The 22535-nt window shown below is 46.8% G+C and overlaps 1 protein-coding gene across 2 annotated transcripts; it reads right to left on the reverse strand.

Moving 5' to 3' along the window:
• Positions 1-307: 307 nt before the first annotated feature.
• TMLHE (trimethyllysine hydroxylase, epsilon) lies at positions 308-22122 on the reverse strand. 2 transcript variants are annotated; one of them, XM_064518047.1, is made up of 8 exons: positions 21815-22122; positions 14056-14237; positions 12329-12505; positions 11254-11533; positions 10003-10122; positions 5881-6117; positions 4331-4469; positions 308-3199 (listed from the first exon to the last, which is right to left on the reverse strand). In XM_064518047.1, the coding sequence occupies exons 1-8, from the start codon at positions 22108-22110 to the stop codon at positions 3068-3070; spliced, it is 1563 nt and encodes a 520-aa protein (XP_064374117.1). In that variant the 5' UTR covers positions 22111-22122; the 3' UTR covers positions 308-3067. The 2 variants fall into 2 exon arrangements, with proteins under 2 accessions (XP_064374117.1, XP_064374118.1); XM_064518048.1 differs by lacking the exon at positions 5881-6117.
• Positions 22123-22535: the final 413 nt, after the last annotated feature.

The raw sequence follows: 22535 nt of genomic DNA on the forward strand, positions 1-22535 counted from the left end.
AAGAATGAACGACGAGAACCTTGTCTTTAGAACAATTGACTTGTAACATGTAAAGGCACTATTTTACAAATCTTCCAGAATCTAGTGGTATAGGAAGTCAGTGGAGACATGAATTAACACAGACTTATTTTAAAGTTCACAATGGCTTTAAACCTTGTTAATCTGTCCATTTAGATTTTTTAATTTATAGCTTATTTATTGAAAGATATTACCATCTACTTGATTTCCTACCCTACTTTTGGAAATAAGGGTCTCGGGGGGGGGGGGGGGGGCGGGGGGGAAACATGTACTGGATCCCCACACTATAAAGAGGGAGAAGGAACCAGTTCATTTATTGGCTGAAAGAACTGACAAAGCTTGATTACAAAAATGGATCCAAGATCATTGCAGCAAACAACCTGCTCCATAATATGGCACAGTGATCCCTATATCAGGCAGACAGTAACTGCCAACAAGTCTTGTTTCTATAAATAAGCTTTTGACACTCATAAGCTGCTTAGGATTCAGTCCACCTGAGAAGTGGGGAAAGGTGGAACACAAGTTTAAACAAAGCCTTCTCCACTCCACATGTTACTGTTGGGGTGGTTAAAGTAAACTGAGTAACACCTATGAAGAAATGTGCTTCTTATACATTCATGGTGAAGAACTTCCCCAAAACACACTACACAATCACCTTGAGGAGTGTATTGGCTTGGAGTTGGCTCAGAATAGGATTTGGGGGTCTGAAGACTACAGCCCTTGGCAGCTGCATGCCCACTTTGCTCAGTGGTATATAGGGCTAGACCAACCCTGCTGCATGTCAGAAAGGCACCTACGTCACTTCAATCTCTTGCTGATACACTTCGGTTAGGTCTCCCTTGCGCTAGCCAGAGTCTCCATCTCCGAGCAGTGGCAGAATTCTGGCTTGTGGCTGATAGGAGTGAAGATCCCCCGAGCAGAAGGCAGCAAAGCTGGTACCAGTGACTAAGGGTATCAAGTGCTTTCTCCCATTCCCTAGTATCCTGGGGGCATGAGGAGGTGAGAACAACACAGGAACCCTCGACACACTCAAATCTTTGGAAAAAGTTTCCGGGCTCTACTCCCCAGCTTTTTAAGAGACTGATCAAGCTCCTTTGCCCCCTTCTGTGTCAATTATCACAGAAGTTGGTTTCTGTCACCGTCCCCTCCCTTGTTCTTGAGGCCATTTTGTGAGCTCAGGACGGTGGGGCAAAAAAGCACAAGGTGAAACAACTCAAGTGCGTCTGAGCTGAGCTGCATGAGGAACTGCATTTGTAACTGCAGAGTTTTGCTGCTTTAACATGATTAAGGAAGATCCATAAAACTTTTCACATGCATGTTATGTTGGCATAACTGGCATATGAAGAGATGATCAAGAAAATAACAGAAATACTATATTCTGCAGACTGCTTGAGGAATCCATTGGCTCAGCCTAGAGGAAAACTCAAGTTCCTGCTGTGTCTGAGGCTGCCAATACTCCAGCTGCTCCTTGTTCACAGGCCTTGGGAAACATACCTGAGAAGCCAGCTCTGTCCTGCTTGCATTACCTGCTGTCATTGCTACTGTATCACTTCCTTACGTGGCCACTGATTGACAGCTTCACACCAAGCCTTGCCTCAGAAACCCTTTGCAACTCCAGATGATTGCTGCGGTCTCACTGCAGACAGGGTATGCTGCAGAAGACAGTGTCAGGGAGCTTAGTCCACGTGAACAGAAGCTTAAGAGTCTATTACCAGTGGGATCTATACATTCAATATTTAGATTAAATGAAGGTAGCAAGGTTAGCACATATGCATCCATACTGCACTTGCACCTTAGACACAACAGCATCTTGCTTGAACAGAAATGCCAGGAGCGACAGGGACAAGCCCAGTTTTATGGTCCGGTCAGAGCAGAGTGAACATCCCCAAAGATAAAGGAGAATAAAAAATAAACAAGACCTAAAATCCCCTCTTGGTTCTAAAATTCAAAGGTTTCTAGCAAGGATAAAGGATTTCCTTTTGTTCCTTATGCTGTGGCCCTTTGATGTGACACACACTCCAATTCCTCCTTCCTGCTACCTGGAGCTAAGACACCTGTGTGTTCACTACCTATGCATAACCAAATCTGGTGAAAATCCACCTCATCCAGCAGCCAGTGTAAACATACTTTAAAACAAGATCTTTCTTCAGAAAAGGTGAAAGAAGAGGCATGGTGGGAAATCTGTAAGCAAACACTGCAGCAGTTGAGCCTTCACTGTTAATGTGAGCATGGTGCAACAGGCAGAAGGATATTGGACACAAACATGATACTACTCAAAGAAAAACTTGTGAAATACAGTCCTCATTTAACACAGCCATCTCTCCTTCCTGCCATTCAGATCTCACCACTTCCCCTTTTCCTTCCAGTCTGAACCTCTTCAGAGACATCCCAACCATACCAGCTTCTTTAACCAGGCCATCCCTCAAGTACCATGGCTTGTATCAGTGATTGTCACAGGGGTATGCAGTGTGTTTAAGAAGAAAGAAATCATTGAAATACATCAATACTACTCAGTCAGAACAGTAGCATTTTCATCTTTTCAAATAGGGATAATAGATTCTCATTTTGTCTAGAAGGGATAAAGTCCAACCTAGGGTAAGGCAAGACTCCAAAAATATTTGTTCTGTTTTACTATGCCCAACCTGGAAATGCCAGCTGACAAAAAGACTGAACAACAGGGAAAAAAATCCAAAGATTTCAAACCCTGAAGGCACTTGATTAGAGGAGCACTTCACATCAGCAGGTTCTGAGAAGACTTCCCCACAGTGTGATTAACTCTGACTTAGCAAAGCTGAGTCAGACTGGGCCAGGTGGAAAGACCAGGCATGGTGTATGGACAACAAAAGCAGTCCATGCTCTGTCAAAGGCAGAATACAGTCACATAAACTTTCCATAACCTTTGGCTTCCACCTGCTCCCTCTCCTGACTAGGCACAGAGAACTGCTTGGAGAGGGTGGAGGTGTTTGAGGTATGTACGTTTCTGTTGTGGTAATGCACCAGCACAGCAGTGCTGGAAGTCTGACTGCCTCTCCACAGCAGGTAGTTTGGGCTAAGCTTGCAGTCCCAGTAAGCGTGCGGTGTTCAGCACATCATCTCTTGTCAGGTAGCAGCCACAGAGCTGACGATATCCTGTGAACGCTTCCCGTCCATGCAGGACGCGCCAGTTATCTATGAACAGAGCCTGCATGGGAAGAGAAAAGGCTGTCAAAACAGGGACAACCATTGCACTCAGAACGATTTGCCAAGTTTGAGGGGGAGGGCGAAAGCAAACAGACTCTGATACCCGCCTCTGACAAGACGGGTCCTGCAGCTGGAGATCCCCCGAGACTGAAAGAGCAACCAGGGGATACACCACTGCGGGCATGGCCCTCCTTCCTCAACACTTCCAGAGAGCACTGTGCTTTTCTCCTGGAGATGCTGAGTGATAGTTCACCGGCAACAGAAACTGCCCACCATCAGCCTTAAAATGCCACTGTTTCCTTTCTTGAGTTGTGCCATCGTTTCTGCCCCAGGCATTCTTGAGAACAAGGAGCCTGCAGGGGCTCTTTGATGTGATCATCTTCCCTGCTGGGCTTTCATTTTTGGGGCTCTGGGTTCAGACTGAACCAAGACCCTATAGGAATAAAACCCCTTTCAAGCAAGCACAGCTGAAGGAAGAAGCCATGACTGCAGCCCTAGTTCTTCAAGCTCCTCCAAACCTGCATCCAGCACCAGCCTTTCAAATCCAGGGCAGAGTTTTTTTCCTTTCAATCACAAGGATGTGGCTAAGGCACCTGTAACGTTTCTGGGACAGTGAAGGGTGTCTAGGTCTCTTGTGATTCATTGGCAATGTAAGGGTTCAAATACAGCCTCAGAACAGAAATAAATCCACCTTTTATCACAGATGTTTCTGTTACCAAAAAAAAGAAAAGACATCTTTTCTACTTCTGAAAAAAGTCAGAGGCTGAACTTAAGTTCTCCCAGCCTTTTGGCTTCTGAGGGCCTTCATTTCACTGACTGGAAAGATCTTCCTTCTCTCTCTCAGTCTTGGCTAACTTTCCTCTGAGACTGATTTTGAATTAATTATTTCTACCTTGTCTGGAAGCTAACTTCCTTTCATGGCAGTGAGAATACACACAACAGATGCCAGTACTGTAATATGAAGCACCTTAAAACAGCTGTAAAAAAGGGGTACTACAGCACAGGCAACTTGCCTGAAGTATTAGCCTTAGCCCAACCCCAGTCCAGCAGCAACAGCCCTGCACAGCCAATGGAGCACCCTGCCTCCCTCCCCGTACCAAACACACACAGGCCTCCCAACCCCAAGTCCTACCTTGCCTGGCTTTAGCTTGACCCACAGCTCATTTTCCGGCCTTCTGAGTTCGGCAGTGAGTGTGCGATGAGCAGTGTACCAGCGATGCACAACATCATAAGGCACTGTGTTGATGACTGCACGGTCGTAGTTATTGTATCTAGAAGCAAAGGCGAGAAAAGAGACTGCCCACGTGGCTCCACGAGCACAGCACAGCCAAATACTCCTAGAGCAGACCTTGGGAGCCTGTAGCATCAGCCAGTATTTAAGGGAGGCTACAGAGATAACTAGGGAGGTTCTGCTGTGAGTACGAGACTGGAAGGAGATTACACAGCGTTTGAGCAAGGAGAAGTTTACTGTCAAGTATAAAACAATTCTGTTTTTTATGGAAGGATGCCTTGCATTGTCTTTATCAGTGGTGGAGGAAAAAGAAGCAGCAAAACACACACATAGGACATAGTATTGTCAGTGGGCTGGCAAGAGGTATAAATTCTTGGTTTGGGAAACCCCTGCCATTAAGTCTCCTCACTACCTTGCTGTACTGAAAACTTCTCCCCTCAAGAGAAATGGAGCCCACACAATCCCAGCAGCTTGCACTCTGGTTAACCAGTAACCCATTAAGGTGCCAGCAACTTACACTAGCTATTAGTACAGATGCAGCAATGAACATGACTGACCACTGTTCAGAATAAGAGCAGAGTGCTGGACAGCCTCCTGCTCTAAGCCAAGCCAGAGTTTCAGAAAACAGCCCAAGCTTCCTTTGGAGAGGGACCAGTTTGCACTCTCCCAGTTCCTCGTATGCCAGGCTAGTTTCCAGAGAGACTTCTTGAGAAGACAGCTGAATCCTACTGCCTGTCAAATAAAGTGATGTGAACCTTGGAGACTTCAAATGGGGGCAGGATCAGGCCTACATCACACAGTGTTTGCCTAAAGAGGCCCAGATGGCCAGCAGCTAGACAGGCATTTGCTCATACCCAGATCTAAGGGTATCACTATTGCATGAAATGCATGCTGTGTTTTAATTTCTTAGCTTGGACAGATTCAAGCTGTTTTGAACAACTGAGCAGAGAGAGGCTCTAAGAGTCTCTGGAGCTGCCTCCGTAAGCGGAGACCCTCCCAGCTGCCAGCACAGAGGACTCGTGCACAAGAGCGTCTGAGATACAGTGTGCAGCAGAAGGGAGCAGAAGTGGCTGAAACCATCACACAGGACAGCAGCATGACACGGCACACCTTCTTCTAGTCAGCTATACTTTTTTGGATAGAAACTTTGGCCACAGCTTGCAGTAGAGGCAAGATGGCAGAAGTCTAAGCCCCTCTGTTTGGCAGAAAGCAGAAGGGAGGGTGACAGGAGCAAAATCAAAGCTCAGCAGTGACACCTGTTTGTGTTGGTGGCTGTCTCTCCCTCAAGATCAGTAACATACAGCCCAGGAGGAACTGCAGGATGCTTTGGGGTTTCTGCCCCCTCCCTCAGAAGTATGTTGTTTTTTAGTTTAAGATATCTTCTGGAACACCACTACTGTCTGTCACAAGCCTCTCTTCCCCATAAGCAAAAGGCCTCACATCAGCATTACCTGATCAGATAAAGCTCGTTGTTCCAGGGATAGACATTGAGGACTGGCCCAACTCCGATCATGTGGTTGTGACAGCCTCCCACATTCTCAATGTACTCATGCTTCAACGGCACCTTGCTGAGCAGCTCAAATTGATCAGGGGCTTGCTGGAGAACCTGCTCCGCTGCATAGAAACCATCCACCAGCAGTGTCCGCCCACCTGTCCCTTCATGCTTGAGGCAGTGAAACACTTGGATGCTGCGTGGGTGAAAGCACAAGAGAAAACCTGTTGGCTGTCTGTCCCATGGAGAGAATGCAGTACCCACAGGCCATAACAGAGGTAGATGGATGGCTCACTCCTCTCTGCCAGAGGTGACAGACTCTCTTTTGTAGTACCTTTCATTTCACCAAGACCTGCCAGGAAACAGAGACAGCCCAGCAGCAAACGGTTGTACCTGCTGTTTCTTCAGGCCCAGTTACAGGCATTTTGCATAGGGCAGGTCTACACAAACAGATACAGATCCAAATCCTCAGAACATCCTAATACCTGGCCAAAGTTGAACCACCTGCTGGTCTAGAAGCCAGAGAGCACCATCAGCTTGGGTACAGCACTGCATTAGTACACGCTGCCCCTTGGCAGGGCTGGCTAACTCATGGGTTGGGGGGTATGCAGCTTCTCTCACCAAGAGCTGGCCTGGACACAGAACAAGCTAAATTGCTTTACATGCTTACATAACGAGTGGCTGTTAGAGTTAATGCCTAGTGCAAGAAAAACTACTCAATTTTCTTCAGAACAATAGCTTTCCGTAACTCTAAGAGCAAGTAAAATTAATCTTGAAGAGGAACGAGGGGCAGTCAGCCAGGGTTATGACCAGGATCAAGATGGTACAGTACTGAGTTACTGCAGAAATTTGTGCTGGTTGGTTTTTTTTTTTTTTTCTTTTTCTTTTTTTTTTTTTTTTTTGGAAATGGACTAGTTCATACTCTCCCAGGTCCTGATAAGCCTAGCTGTCTTCCAGAAGGGCCTTCAGAAGAGCAAGCTGAATTTTACTGCCTCCCAAATCAAGTGACATGAGTCTTGGAGACTTCAAATAATGGAGGATTGGGCCTGTGTCACAGAAGTCCATCTAGGCAGGACACAGAGGTTCAAAAGCACAAAACTAACCTCCCTAGAACATCTCAGAACAAGAGGACAATTAAAGGAACTCTGGAAGTATAGGGAATGCAAATCTATGGTTTCACTTGAGAAATAGGGGCATTTTCCCTGAAGTCTCCCACCACTGCATTTTAAAAGTCTAATTATAGGCACAAAGCCCTTCCCTTGAGCCAGGCGATACTGATACTAATGAAATCTGCAGCAGCTACAGGCAGAGTCCAGGATAATTGTCATGTAGAAGCACCTATACAATGGTCTCCTCCAGGAAGTCAGAAGAATTCCTCAGAGGTACATGTTAAAGTCTCCTTGGCAAGCCTGGAACAGGAGTACTGGGTGAGAAGCATACAAGGACATCCCTCCCCTTGATACTTAGTGGGAAGCTGTCCAGCACAGCTAAACAGCTTGTGCCCTTCTGTTATGTTCCTGAAGCTCCTCCTCCTTTCCCTTCATCCGAGTGTGTAAGATGTTATAGTATTAGAGACAAATGCCCAGCAGTTGCATTGAGCCACCTACTGCCAGTTCTCACAGCGTAACAATTTCACTCGTCAGATAACCAAATGCTACGCTCTGGGACAGCCTTTATCTCCTGACCTCCTTTAGGGCCTCATAACCCAGTCACACAGCAAATGATGCAGCAGGATCTCCCAGCTCCAGTCTTGCTTGGGCCTGCACTCTCACCTGGGCTTTATCCATCCCTCATACCCACAGCAGGTTCAGAACAACTTTAGCAAGCCAGTCCATGAGCGTCGGAGCAAAGGATGCCCAAGCCTTTGTGGCTCTGTGCCTCAAAGATAATAGCCTCTTCCTGCAGTTTGGGGCCATGAAAAGGCATCTTCTGAAGGAGGATTCTTTGGTGCTTGATAAGTAAGGTAACACTACAGTCTTTCCCATACCTTGGGCAGTTCTAGGGGAGTTTTTTCCTCCACCCTTTGCAGTAATTTAGTTTCTTTGAGACTTGGAAGATTTGGCTGATTTCAGCCAAAGTGACGGGGAAAGAAGACATTCAAATGAACATATCTTGCTCGAAAGCCACTTCATTTCCTTTAGAAGCAGGTCAAATACTGTTTCAAGTATTTCAGAAGCAAGTTTTCTGAAGCTGTCTGGGAAAAGGAGCTTTCTGGAAGAGATGGGGGCTCAGGAAAACCAGAAACTCATGTTCTTCCCACACAAGTACAGTTCTGCAGGACTGCAAGCACTAACAATTAGCCCTGCTAGCTCAGTCCGCATTGCCTTTGCTCGATACACTTGGGCCAGCTGCAGACAAGAATACACCTATCTGAAAGAAGGGGAAACTTCACATGGAAAACAAAGCTAGAAAATAGCTAATGAGCTCTATAGTTCCTGTACTGAGCAGTTTAATCAGAACTTCAACATTCAAACGGGCTTTTATTGCCAATGACTTTATTATTTGGTTTGGGGAATATTTTGTGAGAAGATTCCTAAAGTCAGCCAGCCAAGCAGGTAACACTGCACAGGCCATGAAAGCACATGGAATGTACAAAGAGTGAGCAGTTCACTCACAACAGGGAAGTCAACTAGATCTGAAGTGTGTGGCAGGATCTATGCTTTCTGCTTATACTCCTAGCTTCACAGAGCACACTAAAAAATACCTTGCTCCCGACACCTAGCTGCTTCAGAACAAATGCTAAAGTCTCAAGCTAGGTTGGGCATGGACAACAGTGTTCAGGGTGTCACCTGGATAACATTACCTCTCCTGGTCCTAAGGGCTGCTCTGAAATCCACATGCAGCCAACAGATCTCACCCCCTTAATCCTTCCTCTGCTTTCACAGTTCTGGACCACAGACCCTTCCCATTAAGGCTTTTAGCAATTTAACAGCCTCACTTGGAAAGACCTTATCTTGCCCTAAGGCAGGAGGCATGAACTAGATGACTTCTCTGGTCCTTTGCAGCCCTAATTCCATACAAAAATCACTGTACTTCCATTATTTCCTCCCCAGTGCCATTTCCAGATGTCTCTCCTCTTGGGATCACAGCAGACAAAAAAATATTTAAGCTAGAAATTAAGCCTGGGTCTCCTGCACTTCAGTGTGAACTACCATCAGGCCTGCTGTCTTTCTTCCTCCAACCAGACACAAAACTTGCAGCCTAGAGACTACACTGGAAAAGCAATTTGCAAACTAGCATTTGGGAAACAATGACATAGCTACAACCTTCAAAGTCCACACTTGTCTGTATTTTTAAAGGGCTGGAGTAGCCTGGTTTCTAACTAGCTACAGGGCTGCACCACTGCCAAAAAGCAAATCCCAATCAGTTTGACTGAAGTGGAGTGATTGCACAGAGCATATGTGATAATAACATGTAAGTCAGTACCATTCATAAGGTTTGGGAGGGCAGAAAGACAGTGACTGCAGGGCTGTGCCAACATGAGCTATTCTCTCTCTTTTCCTGGAGGCAACTGCTCAACAGATGGTGCTGAAGCAGATGAAGAGGGCTTCCCCCAAGTCAGAAGGATTAAGTTTAAGCAAACTTCTGCAGCAACTTTGCGTAAATGCCAGCAAGGGGCACTTGGTGCAGGAAGAGCTGTGTTAGAGCTGTGATTGCCATCTGTACCCAAAAACAAATCAACTGCTTATTTCTGTGAAGACCAATGCTGTGCGTCACCTATGAGGTTGAGGAAGGTGATCTCAGAAGAGACTGTCAAATAAACTTTAAAAGGATAGCATAAAAGTGACTACCTAGCTGAGCCTTCTCTGTGGCTATAAAGGCTACTTAAACTGCAGCAGTACAAAGCAGCAGCCAGCTATCTAACAGCCAACTCCTTTTTAGCCTGCATTCTGGAAGAACTAGAAGTTAAAAGCACAGGAAAGAGTGATCTACAGAATACACTGTTCTACAGGAATCAAACAGGATCCAGAATTACTGTGTGACTGGTATGTCTTATCAGCGATGCTGGAGACAATTAAGCTACTGCTGCTAGAAACTGCAGCACTGTTAATCACTCTTGCAAACCAGCAAAAGCACATACCCACAGGGCTCCTGGAAGTAGGTAGTGTCAGTGTGACGATCCAGAGCCAACTTGGTGTAGGCGGTGTCTCCCCGAGAGAAGTCGGAGGTAAAGTACCACATTCTACCGTAAATGGTCTCCCTACAAAAGAGGTGGGCAGTTATCACAAGTTGTTGTAGGGATTATTGTCGTGGTAAAACAGATCCTCTCTTGCATCCGAGGTTATTCCCTTCCATCCTATATAGGATACATACAGAGTAAATTAAAACAGCACAGCACGCCAACTTAAAATTCACATTGTAATGTCAAGAGATGGTGCTTCTAATGCCTCCTCTAGTATCCAATTCATCTCTTTCCTCCGTGTTAAGACTGACGGTAATGAGTCTCCATTCTCCTCAGAAGACACAGATCATCTTTCCACACTGAATATTAGCCCAGTCAAATCAAGGAAACCACTGAGTGACATTAGGAGTTACCAAGTACAGGTTCCCCTTCCTTGTGCCCACCTCTAAGATGCCTAACATTCACCATTCTTGTTCTTAGGATCCTCAGCTTTCACTCATGTCTTCCTACAAGGTACAGGAAAGGAAGCAGATGGAAGACAAGAAACTGTGAGGAATAAGCAGCACTTGGAGGCTATAGGATAAGGGTCAGTATCTGGAGAAAACAGCTGGCTGGACACTCCCTGGAGCCTCTTATTTCTATTTGGAGGGGCGATTCATTAATAAAAATCACTCCTCTTCTAAAGGCCCAAGGCAAGTTAAGCTGTTTCTGTAGCTTGGAGGAAACATGAAACTCAAAACCAGGCCTGCCACACTGTTGGTATGCTTTAAACAATCACAGAAGAAACCAATATTTTTCTTTAGTGCGAGCTACAAATTGTTTTTGATCTCCCTGGCTCCCAGGGCCAGGGCTGCCCTCCTAACCTTTCAAATCATAACAGGAAATGTCTGTCCTTGCAAAGCTCAAGTCTTCCCAGACAGGCCACTTCCTTTAGTCACTCTTTTCTATGCATAGTCCCATTTTACCCACAAATGTCATCCCATGAGGTCCTCCTCCTAAGAGGTCAGATCCCACAGTGCAATACTCCATCTCAGTTCAAATGGACTGGCCAGAGACAGTATAAGATCCAGACCCTCTGTCTGCAAACCAAGCCACACTGCATATTGTATAGGATCTGAGGACAGCATCTTTCTAAACAAGAGCGAAAGTCCACTCTTGACGGCTCTCCTAGAGAGCTGCCAGTGGCCTTTGTGGGGCACCCCTGTTTACCTGATCAAGCTGATCCTCTCTGCTAAGATTTGTGTGTCCTCTTTGGTAGGAGTGACGTTTTCTACAAAAGCAATCCCATATAACAGAAAGTTTCGCAGGAACTCCTTCAGCCCCTCATCTGTCTCCAGGAAACTCCGACAGTCGACGGATGGGATCTGGGCTTGCCGGTAGATTTCTGCATTCCAGAGAATCCGTGGGTGCATGACCTGCTGCTTCTGCCCCTCGTAGCTGTTCTTCACCAGCCACTCCAGCCCATACCGTGTCACATGCCCATCTGGCCCTTTGACAAAGGGAGAAGAGTTTCAGTCACTGGTGTCATACTGAACAGCTTGAGATCATGGCCATTGCAACCATCAGTCTAGGAAAATCCTCATCCTTTTAAGTCTGACAACCTTTTTGCATCTTGCCACACAACATATTGATTTTATCTGGTTAAGGCTGCAAGCCCTAAAAATACTGTCATTGTTACAAGTCCAAATCCAGAGCTAAGTGTTTCAGCTTCGGTGGTAGTGGTTTTGTTTTCTAGTGACAAGACTCCATGGAGAGGTAAAGCACTCAAAGACAAGCCCATAAATAAAGGCAAATTATAAATAAACTACTGAACTTCAAAAGGAGGAAGCATACATTCATTCCTCACAGCAGAGGGAAGAAAGCAGCTGTCAAAGGAGAAAGGACAGATGTGAATTCTGATCAGGGACACCAGTTCAAGAAGGACAGGGTTAAAAGAGACCCAACTATTTCTTGACTGATCTGTTCACTATCTGCATTGCTGCTGTTTTCAAACAAACCAATAAACTACCCAGACATTGAAGATACACATCTCTCTACCCAAAACAGGGCACAGGGGGAAGAAAACAGACAGATATAAGACAGGCATGTTTACGGTAACAGCACTGCTCAGAACAGCGCTGTTTAAGATCTGCTTACAGCTAGGTCTCTTCCCCAAACAGCTACTGATCTAGAGATAAGGCTGCTCTCCCCAGCAAACCTAAGGGTGGGATCCATTAACGAGACTCCCTCCAACCAGGGCTGGTGCTCCACGAAACTCCCAGAGCACAGGCATTTTGCTACTTACACGTGACAAAGAGTGTGGTCTCATCCACTCGGACAGCCTTGGGTTTGATGCCCAGATCCACACTAGCTGTATCCAAGCTGCGCTGGTTCGTTTTGGTGTTGTAGCAGGAAGCTGAACGGCAGTGGTCCCGCAGCCAAACAAAATCAAAGCGCATCAGTGTGTTCGCATACCTGAGCTCTGGCAAAGAATGACAGACTCAAAAGACTCATTGGTCTCAACAGTAAGAAACAACAAGGCAAAGAACTGAAGCCGAGAGCCCACAAGCTACAATCCCACTTACAAGAGATGCAGAGTTTGTTAGACCCCTCTCTGCACAAATTAAGCTCGTTCGTCCTGTTATGAAGACCAGGCCAAGTATCTGAAGAAGTGCGAGGGATTTCGTAGAACGCTTGGCTGTCAGTGGTCTCACTATGGTCTCCCCCGCTACCAAGTTTACAGGCAAGCTCATCCCGCAACAGGAAGGAGGGCAGCCAAAAACCTGCTGGTCACATACCCATGTCTATCTTCTCTCTTCACTAAGTGGTAAATTCAGAGCTGTCTAGCAACTGCTCTGCATAACAAGGTCCTCACCTCCATGTAGTTTTACACCCCAGCACAGGAAGAATCAACCACATAATGTCTGTATAGTTTGGATGTTGGTATGATTACAGGCATCATTTAGACCTTGACACCAAGCTCTGATATCCATTTAGCCGGGCCTCTACTACAGCAAAGTCTCTCCTCTTTCTTCCATCCTGGGACAACTCAGGAAAACCCAAGCCCTTCAGAAGTGTGTCAGAGCCAGCACAGGCAATAGGAGAGCCCTTCCTGCTCTACTTCTGCTCAGAGTTGGGCCCTTGTGTTGGATACAGCACTGAGCAATTCCCTTCAGATATATGCTTATAAGGGACTTCCTTAGGCTACCAATATCTCCTAAGTATTCTCAGTAGCTATTACCCAGGCAGATACTGGATGTGTGCAGGTACCAAACAGGCCATGGTAAAACATGTGCCTCTGTTGTTAACCTTCCTCCAAAAAAGAGAGGACTGAAGTTATCATTAGACAACATTTACAGCTGACTTGCTGGTTTGCTTCACACAAACACTTAACCTCCTTGCTTATTCCTTAAGCAATCTCACAGAGGGGTATGATGTGCACTGAAAAGGCTTCTATGCCCTCTTACCTCCCACTGCTTATGCCATCCAGGTGGGCTGCTTGCACACCTGCTCTGTATTTCAGAGATCAGTGTTTTAAGGAAAGCCTGCACTGGCTTTGGTTTGCTTGAGACACTTGAGTATTTCTGAAGGCACTTCACAACTAGAGCAGGGCAGAGAGCTGGGGACATATCAGGTTAGCCATCCCACTTACGAGTCATGGCCTAGGCACTGCACAGAAAACTGCTGACTGACAGGGCAAGGTACAGACACAATTAGAATTCAGGAATCCCTTGGTTTGATTCTGGTTTAGCATTGCCTCATTTTTCATGAAACATTTACTGTTGGAGAACAAACCTGTTCTGTCCTGCCTATGGGAATTCACAAAGCAAGTGTAAAACACAGACTCTAACATGCATTCCTCCTTTGCACTGGTGGCAAACACAGGTCATTTCACAAGAGAGTCACTACTGGGAAAAAAGGTTGGGAGGAAAAAAAACCCTAAAAAATCCCAAACCATGTATGTGTGCACAACCCCCCCCCCCCCCTTTCTCCTCTCCCCAGACTAGAGCAGACACACACATACACACCTACCTAAGTGATCACCATGTAACTGCCAGGCACAACTCAGAGACTCTGGGGCTGTGTGATGCCAGCGAGCTGCAGCAGCAGCAAAGATCTTCCTGTAACCAGGCAGCCATGCTGAGCGACGGCCAGTGCTTCTACTCAGCCGGCACGGCACGTTGAACAGACTCGTCAGCCTCCAGCACCACATCCTGGGTGTCCAAGACAGGGATAAGAACAAGGTGACTCAGTTGTATTACCGCATCATATCCAGGTCTCGATCCCAACACTCTCTTACATGAGACACTGAAAACACCTATGGGAAAGCTGGTATTGTCCTGCACAATTTGTAATTTACTGGCAAAAGAGGCAAGCGAGAACAAGTCCGTTGAAGAGAAAAGAGAAATGAGCATGACGACAGGCAGTCTGGCCAGAGTAACAAGTCACCTATCTCCCAAGCACCATTTGGGCATGAAAATTATTAAACGCAATGCAGCTTTGGAGAATCTCATATTAGACACCTTTAATGCCACGTCTGAGCAACAGATCTACTTTGACCTCCTCCCAATACGAATGCAATGAGACACGTTGCCAAGATTTTTCCTGTGCCTGGAACCCACGCTGACTATGCAGCCATAGCCACAAAACTGGGTGCTTTACTCTCGTTAAGCTCAGCTGCAGTAGACACTTCTGCAAACAACATCAATAACCAGGACCACCACAAAGTGGCAAGCGAAAATTGGCTGCCCTCAAGAACTGCATGTAATGGAAGTGGCAGGGAATTAACCATCAGAGTTTTTTAAAACAAATAAGCTAATCCAATCCAAGCATGTTAGCTGGAAAAAGGAGGAGAAGAGAGACAAGGGTGTGTTGCTCATTTGTGACTGACAAACCACAGTCAGAAAATGGTCCTGAGTAGAAAAAAAATGAGATCCGAGGATTTATCAGGCAAAGCATTTCCAGAACAGACAACTGTGTATTCAGTGTTATTGTGCAAAATGCTGACAAGACCTTATCTGGCTGCAAGTCTTGTCCCCTCTCTGCCCATCCCAATCTGAATTCACCATTCCTGGACAGTGCTAAAGTGATCAGAGAAAGTAGAGAACAGTGACCTTGGTTAGAGAAATAAAAACTCGAGGAATCCAGTAATTAGGTCAAGTCTAGGAAAAGGATGCAAAACAGTGAGAGGGAGGAAGATCTCTTCTTATGCATGAAGGGCATGAAGGCATGGAAGAGAAATTAGCCATGGTTAATCTTTAATTAGACATTAGAAGGCAATTTCTCAGAGTGAGATTTGTAACGATTCCTCAGTACAAAGAGGAAGGGCAAAACCCCTACAAGTTTTAAGATATGAAGCCACACTTTAAATGCCCTGTCATATGTTTATTAAGTTCTGAAGGTCAGGTCTAAACCCAGCAGGATTTTAACCGTACTTTGTTCCGACATACACAGAAAACCAGTATCACTGAATGAGATGCAGGCAAACAAAGAATTTCTTATTCTAGTTCTGTGAACTTCATTTTTTATCTGAAGGTTATGGACACTAGCATCTTGTCTGTCCCACCTGCCTCTCTACTTCATAGTCTACTTAGTGCAGAGATCCCAAATGCTGGTAAGAATAATAAAGTCAGCACAGAGATGGCAGTCTGCTAAGTGGAAAGAAAAATACAGACTGACAGCTGCTAGCCCTAAGAAAAAAAAAAAATGGAAAAACTTTTATAAAGAGAATGTGGTTCTAGATTAAGATGCAGGTACATCAGCAGTATAGTTCTGCAAGGTGCTAAGCCACACACCATGTACGAGTCCTTTATAGTTTTAGGGCCACAGAAGAATTTCAAGTCAGAAGGCTCCAGTTTCTGTGGTTGCTAAAAACGCAGTAATTTCTCCGCAGCAGGCTGGAGGATCAGGCTGTTCTGCAAATCTGCTGGTTCAGATCAGAAGCTGATGTTTAACTCCTCATACCAGGAATGGGGGCACTGGGAGCTCCTTGCTCACTGCCTAGCACCTGCAGTAACCGAGATCTCTACTGACACGACTGACTTCACACTTCAAATACTGCAATGAAGCCTGTAAAAATCTTTATAGATGCTGACTGAGCTGCTGACATCCTGAAAGACTACAGCATTCTCACTACAGGCAGAGAAACTGGGTCACTGAAGAACTTACGTAGCCTTAGCCAAAATTACAGTGAATCTGAAGACAGATAGAAAAATCCACTTTTCTCTTTGGTGGTCTCCAGCCAGCAGGAACATCAGTTTTTGCAGAAATAATTTAGGATTTAGTTGTGCCAATGCTAAGCTCTGGGAGAATGCTTCCAAAACTCCCAGAGCACTGAAAACTTACAGGTATAGTACAGGAAAAAAGAATTAGCCAAATTTGATATGGAAGCTGAATAAAAACTGTGAAGCAAGTCTGCAAGAACACCTGCAGAAAACCATGAGCTGACTATTACGGGTTTACAAAGCCAGCCTGTGGAATATGGTTATATTAGTAACTATTAGTTATATAGTTATATTAGTAATATAGTTAAATCATTCATATATAGCATTTTTAGCAACCAGATATATATGAATGATTTAAGTCACTGAATGAGTGTTATCACTCACAAAGCTTAAGACTATCTAGAACCATTTAGAAATACTGCTCCTTAGCCTTGTTTTTATACAAGACTGGATTACCAGACAGATGCAGAATTCACTCGTTTTGGATAAGATGATTCTGTCAACAAGATGTACTTCCATAATAAATATCAGTTCTTATGTGTTACACAAGAGTAAAACCATCACTCTAAGAGAGCTAAAACACCTACAGATTTGCTAAGTAAATATATAGATATGTATGTCTACATATATACACACATATATATGCATATCCCTGCTCTGCTTGACATGCTTTTTTAGAGAAGAAACATAGCTTCATTTTATTTTGCTGTTAAATACATGTGGCCTGACAAAAAGCTGGGCTCTGGTTAACGTCTTTCCTGAAGTCAAGCCACAGATGGTCAGAAAAGCCCACATATGGGTTCTGGTCTATCACTAGGCCTTTTGCATATTCATGCTAACCCCTTTGTTCATAAAAACACTTGATTTGCAAAATAGAGATGAATGAAGAATCAGTCCATTTTGGCTTTTGGATCTCTTAAGGATACCATAAACTCATCAGAAAGAGATTGGGGCGCGGGGGAAAGAGAGAGAGAGTGTGAAGCAAGCTTGTTTGCGTACATGTCTGATATCTACACACACACGACCGTACATGACACAAAACTGATAGGAAAAGCTCATCTACAAACCCATTTAGAGAGTGGCCACTGCCTTGGGCAGCTCTAGCAGTAGTTATCTCTTTCTGCACATGTTCCTTTTATCTCTCTCCTCTTCCAATGTCAAAATTTGCCAGAGAATAAACGCAGGTAATGTAAGTGACCTGGACATTTAATCTAATCAGGGAGAACTCTTGCTTTTCTGCTGTTCTTCCTGGAGACAGGCATCACAATAAACAGTTCACAGTGAACCCTTAAACTACATCTTTCCAAGAGATACTAAAACTAAAAGGAGCTGAAAACAAAAATCTATATACTTAGGGCGGATTTACACTTCGCCCTTGTTCTTGAATAACCTAGGCTAACTGCTCTCTCCTGGCTAGAATTAGTTATTTGAAGTTACCTCTTCCTCCCACTCCTCATATCTACCTCAACTTTACACTCTGACACAGCTTACCTAGGTGGCAATGAAATGCAGCAGCTGCGAGGTTCCAAGACAAAAATCTCCCTTGAAATTGAAGAGGAGAAGGCGAGAAGATGATGACACTAAACCACCCTTCAGGTAAACTCAAGTGGACTTGCATAGGAGAGAGCTTCAATCATCAATCTTGCCCCTCTGTTGAGGCAAGACTAAATCTCATGCAGATATAATACAAGAACATATCTTACACGTGGCTCATCTCACCCAGTCGTCCACAATATGGCGAGTGAAAAACAGGAGCACCTACAGAACCCATGACAGAGGTGACAGGGTGAACAGGAGAAACACAGCAGCAGGTGGGAAATGGAGAAAATTCAAATATACTGTGATTTTAAGAATACCATAAGAGAGAATAAAGAAAAGCAATGTGCTGTGAAAGGAAGAGGAAGGAAGAGTGGGCCTCATGAAGGGCTTGTCTGTCCAGAGGACTTCCCCCTCACCCTTCAGCAGCTTGTCTCACTGATGATACAAGATGCATTTGCAGTAAACAACACTATTTAAGCTCTTTATGATAAATAGCCACAATTCCCACTTTGAGCCAAAAAAACCCTGAGCTGAAAAAACTAGTATCCACACATTTTAATCAGTAAAAGTATATACAGAAAGAAAAACTACAAAAATCTGTGGTCTTTAATCCATCTCCAAGCAAGACCTTCCAAGAACATGCAAATACTGGTCTGCCAGTATTAGGAAAGCTGCTCTGAGGCTGTAACTGTTAATGCTGTGGACATGTCTCGCCACTCAGAGAGCACATCCAGCCTGTTTTTCAGGCTTTTTTATTATTTGCCCATTGAAAAATACAAGTATTTTTCATTAAGCATTTCAAAGCATCAGCTGGCTTACGCTCATTCATCCTTTTTCTTTGCTATAAGCATCCAGCTAAAACAAAAGTTTCCAATCCATGACCTACAAAGATAAGAAACAAAGATTTCAGTAGCGCAGCAAGCCTTAAACATGAGCTACTCCTCCACCCAAAAAAAAAAAAAAAGGGAAAAAAAAGAATGAAAGGGAGAGGGAGAGAGAGAAAAAGAGAAACTGTTCTTCAAGGCAGCTTCAGAAGTACCCTGTCTGCATATCTCAGATAGGGACACACTTCATGCTGTCTTCTGACTACAGCTTATTGTTAATCTGACACTGGTATCAGCTTTAGAAAACATACCTGAATATCAAGCAGTGCCACTGTTTGAGGGAAGATAACCTTTATGAAGGGAACACTGATAAAAAGAGGATTGCTGCAAAGGCTGAGAAGGAGCTGCTGCCTTGAGAGGGCTGCACCGGTATTAGATGAGAGAACTAAAGTAACCCAGATGACAAAACCCCAGTGGCAGGCCAAGAGCCCCTCAGTCCTCTGGGATGACAGGCATCTCAAATACATGAATGCTTGTTTTTCAGTGGAGCTTAGGGTTTAAAGGCCCAAGTTCACATGACTTACCTATTAATTGCAAAAGAAACGAGTGGCAGATTGGCTGTCCCCTGCTGAGAGGTTCCAGCCTCCACCAGACTGCACTGCTACAGCAGACAATTATGTTAGATCTCACCCATCAGATATCCCTTCCAGCCCTTCCCAGCAACAGAGGTTTCAGTTAAATTAAGTAGCTAATAAAGACATTGCAGACACTGCCAGCTTCACAGCTATTCCATTTTCCTAGAAGTGAAGGTAATTATCTGCTCACCCAATGTTTAACATGAACCACCTGACTCCAGACCCCCCTTCCCATAACCTTACTCACATCTTCCTCATTTTCCTCCAGCCTCCTCTTTACAGGCTGCACAGCTGTTTAGAATTAGGCACAGTCCATCTTCTAATTCCTTGTTCCAGCAAAAAAGCCAACCCCCTTGGTATGACCGCTGCATGGATACTCACTGCGGTAAGCTCCTCTTACTATATCAGCCTCCTTTCACTTCATTCGCCTTGCTCTCAGTCCTGCCCAGGCTGAGCGGGGCCAGCTGGCTCTCCAGGGAAGGGAGGGATGGCTGTCTACCAGGGAGGGAGAGAGAACAACTCTGCCCATGAACTACCCTTGAGACACAAATTGCTGCAAACCTTGATCCACAGGTTAAAGGCATCTGACATCTTCATCCCTCTCTGAACTCTGGGTCAACTAACATTGCCCGAGAATGTGCTAGCGTAGGTCTAAGGTGAGGGAAAGACAGAGCTAAACTTCAAACAGTTCCAGGGCACTCCAAAATTACAAACCATCGTGGCTTCATGAGTTCATAGTTCTTGCCTGGTTCATCTTCCTATCACCTGCATCTACAAGACCAAAAACACTGCTTGAAACTGCTGCACATACTTCAGGAAGTTGATGCTACCTAAGGAATTGAAGGCTTTTATTAAGGGTCTTGCGCATCTTTTAAATACAAAGAAACATTTTTTATCTCATACTCTGTTCTTAGTTTCTGGTACAGTTCCCTTATCAGAAAGGACCCAAGAGATGTTCAATCGAGGTACCGCATGCCAGCAGCCCTGGCTGGCTCCAGGAAGGGCATGCATGCTGAAACATGGCTTGTTCAGGATTACAAGCTCCCTTTTCCTAGACAAGGTTGCTCTTCTCAGATGCTGCCACGTTCAATCTCAGGGTGTGCTCAGCATTACTTAACGCTGCCCTGCACAGGTGAAAGACGGCACAAGCAGGGAGGAACAGCTCTTTTCCCACTGTGCCAACAGAGACTACTTCCACTGCAGCTTTGTAACAAGAAGTGCAGCCACTGGAGTCAGTCACACCGAGAAGGACACCATAAGAGAGCATTTGTCTCTCACCAGCTCAGTCCCCTGAGGTGCTGGCAGCTCCCAGCTCTTCACCTTCACCCACAGCAGTCACTGCGCACCCACCCCAGCATCCCTCCTTGGCAATGGTACAACTTGCTCCAGAGAGGGGAGGAGGAAACAGTTAAGTTGTCCACTTCCCATGTCTCTCTCCACCACACTTGTCCTACACAGAGAACTGTCCACAAGTCCTGATCACATCTGCAGGAATGGTGTTCTCCACGTTTGAAAAATAACTTTATTTCTGATTTAACCAGTGTGGGATCAGACTAGAGAAGCTGTGTTAGATCTTCACTACATCTCCACAGCAATCGCTTGGCTGGAATTATCCGGAGAAAACTGCCCAGTTAATTAAAAGCCATATAAGGCAGATACGCAGCAACAACTGCTTGTCCAGCCAAGCCATTTTACATACCAGCTGTTATCTATTAGCTCAGAAAGTGGCCTTGCCTGCATTCACCCAACTCTTCGGAAAGCTCCAAGTCCAAAGCTCACCCCCAAAACCCAGGCTGGCAAATAAGGTCCAGAGCAACAGGCAAGCATGGCCATACCTAGTTTGACGGCAATACTGTGTTAAAACCACCCCACAGAGCTGAGGGAGATAAGGAGCGACCTCTCCCGTTCCTCCAGTCCTTCTGCTAACATGCAGAACAACCCGGACAAGAACTCCAGCAGCTCCCGCGCGTCTCCCCACCAAGCAGCGCTCCTCCAGCTCCAACTCCAGGAGACCAGCAGAGCAGCCGAGACACCACCCACACTCACAGCTTCTGCACGAGCAGCTTTTCCGTGCTCCAAACCCAGGAGACCGGGGCTGCCATTTTCTCGGAAGAGGCTTTGCAAGGGGCTTTAGGGACCATCGTTTTGGGGCTAGGGGAAGGCTGCACGCTGCGTGCAGGCCCGCACCGACAGCGGAGCGGAGCAGAGCGCCGGGCAAGTGGCTGCAGCAGCCGTGCGGGACAGAGCAGCAAACGCCAAACGCGAAGAGCCGCGTCGCGCCCGTCCCGGGGCCGGGCCGCCTCCCGGGCGCTCCAGGGGCTCCCCGGGCCCCTCCTGCACCCGCCCGGCCGGGCCCCAGCCCCGGAGCGGCTCCAGCGCGGCCCCGGGGTCCCCGGCAGCCGCTGCGGGCCGGCTCCCGCCGCGGCCCCGCCACCGCCCCGAAGGCCCGGCCGGGCCCAGGGCCGAGGCGGGCTCCCGCCGCGGGCCCGGGCCCTCATGCCGCGCCGAGAGAGGGCTCCGCGGGGCGCTGCGGCGGGCCGGCACCGAGGGAGGGGAGGGAGGGACCCACCTGGCAGCCGCCGGCGCCGGGACACCGCGGCGAGCGGCTCCGCGCCCCGACGGCGCGGCGGCCCGCCCCGAGGCGGGGCCGGACCATAGAGAGAGGGCGGCACTCTGCCCGCCGCCATAGAGCGCTCCCTGCGTGAGGCTCTCGTCTATTGTGCCGGGGCCGTGGGCGGGGCGCCGCGCAGCGGGAGCGTGCGGAGGGGCAGCGCGCTCCCCACCGTAGGCGGCTGAAGAGTGCGCTGCCCAACCCAGGCCGCCATAAAGAACTGGGAGGCTGTCGTACAGAGCGCCGCGCATCATAGAGGGATGATGGCGGCGGGCAGAGCGCCGCACACCATAGAGCTGGGGCTTAGCCAGGCAGGGCGCCTGAAAGCATAGAGCGGCCAAAAGAAAAGTCCATAGAGAGGAGGAAACGCTCTATAGAGAGCGGCTCCTACCATAGAGTAGACGGAACTTGCAAAGAGTGCCGCGGGTGGGAGCGGAAGGAGGCTCTTTCGTTTTTACCATAGAGAGGCCGCACGGAGCGGGCTCGTGGGGGGAAAGGCCGGCCTCCTAACCATAGAGAGCAGCGCTGTAGCACAGAGGGTCTCGGGGGGTGACGGCTGCGCACTGCGGCCCTGTGTCACAGCGGCGGGGGGCGCCGTGACTCGCGCGGCCCCGGCAGGGCAGAGCCGAGCCGAGCGGGGCCGGGCCGGGCCGGGCCGGGCTGCGCCCTGAGCGGGGCC

The sequence above is a fragment of the Dromaius novaehollandiae genome, chromosome 11 (assembly GCF_036370855.1).
Source record: "Dromaius novaehollandiae isolate bDroNov1 chromosome 11, bDroNov1.hap1, whole genome shotgun sequence".
Classification (NCBI taxonomy): domain Eukaryota; kingdom Metazoa; phylum Chordata; class Aves; order Casuariiformes; family Dromaiidae; genus Dromaius; species Dromaius novaehollandiae.

What these genes read in the sequence shown, in the direction of transcription:
- TMLHE (XM_064518047.1), bottom strand. Translation starts at nt 22,110, where the DNA reads ATGATGCGCGGCGCTCTGTACGACAGCCTCCCAGTTCTTTATGGCGGC. An exon ending in GACCACACTCTTTGTCACGT is followed by an intron (nt 11,534 to 12,328) that starts GTAAGTAGCAAA and finishes CCTTTGTCAAAG; the next exon opens with GGCCAGATGGGCATGTGACA. An exon ending in GAGAGGATCAGCTTGATCAG is followed by an intron (nt 10,123 to 11,253) that starts GTAAACAGGGGT and finishes CCTCTTTTGTAG; the next exon opens with GGAGACCATTTACGGTAGAA.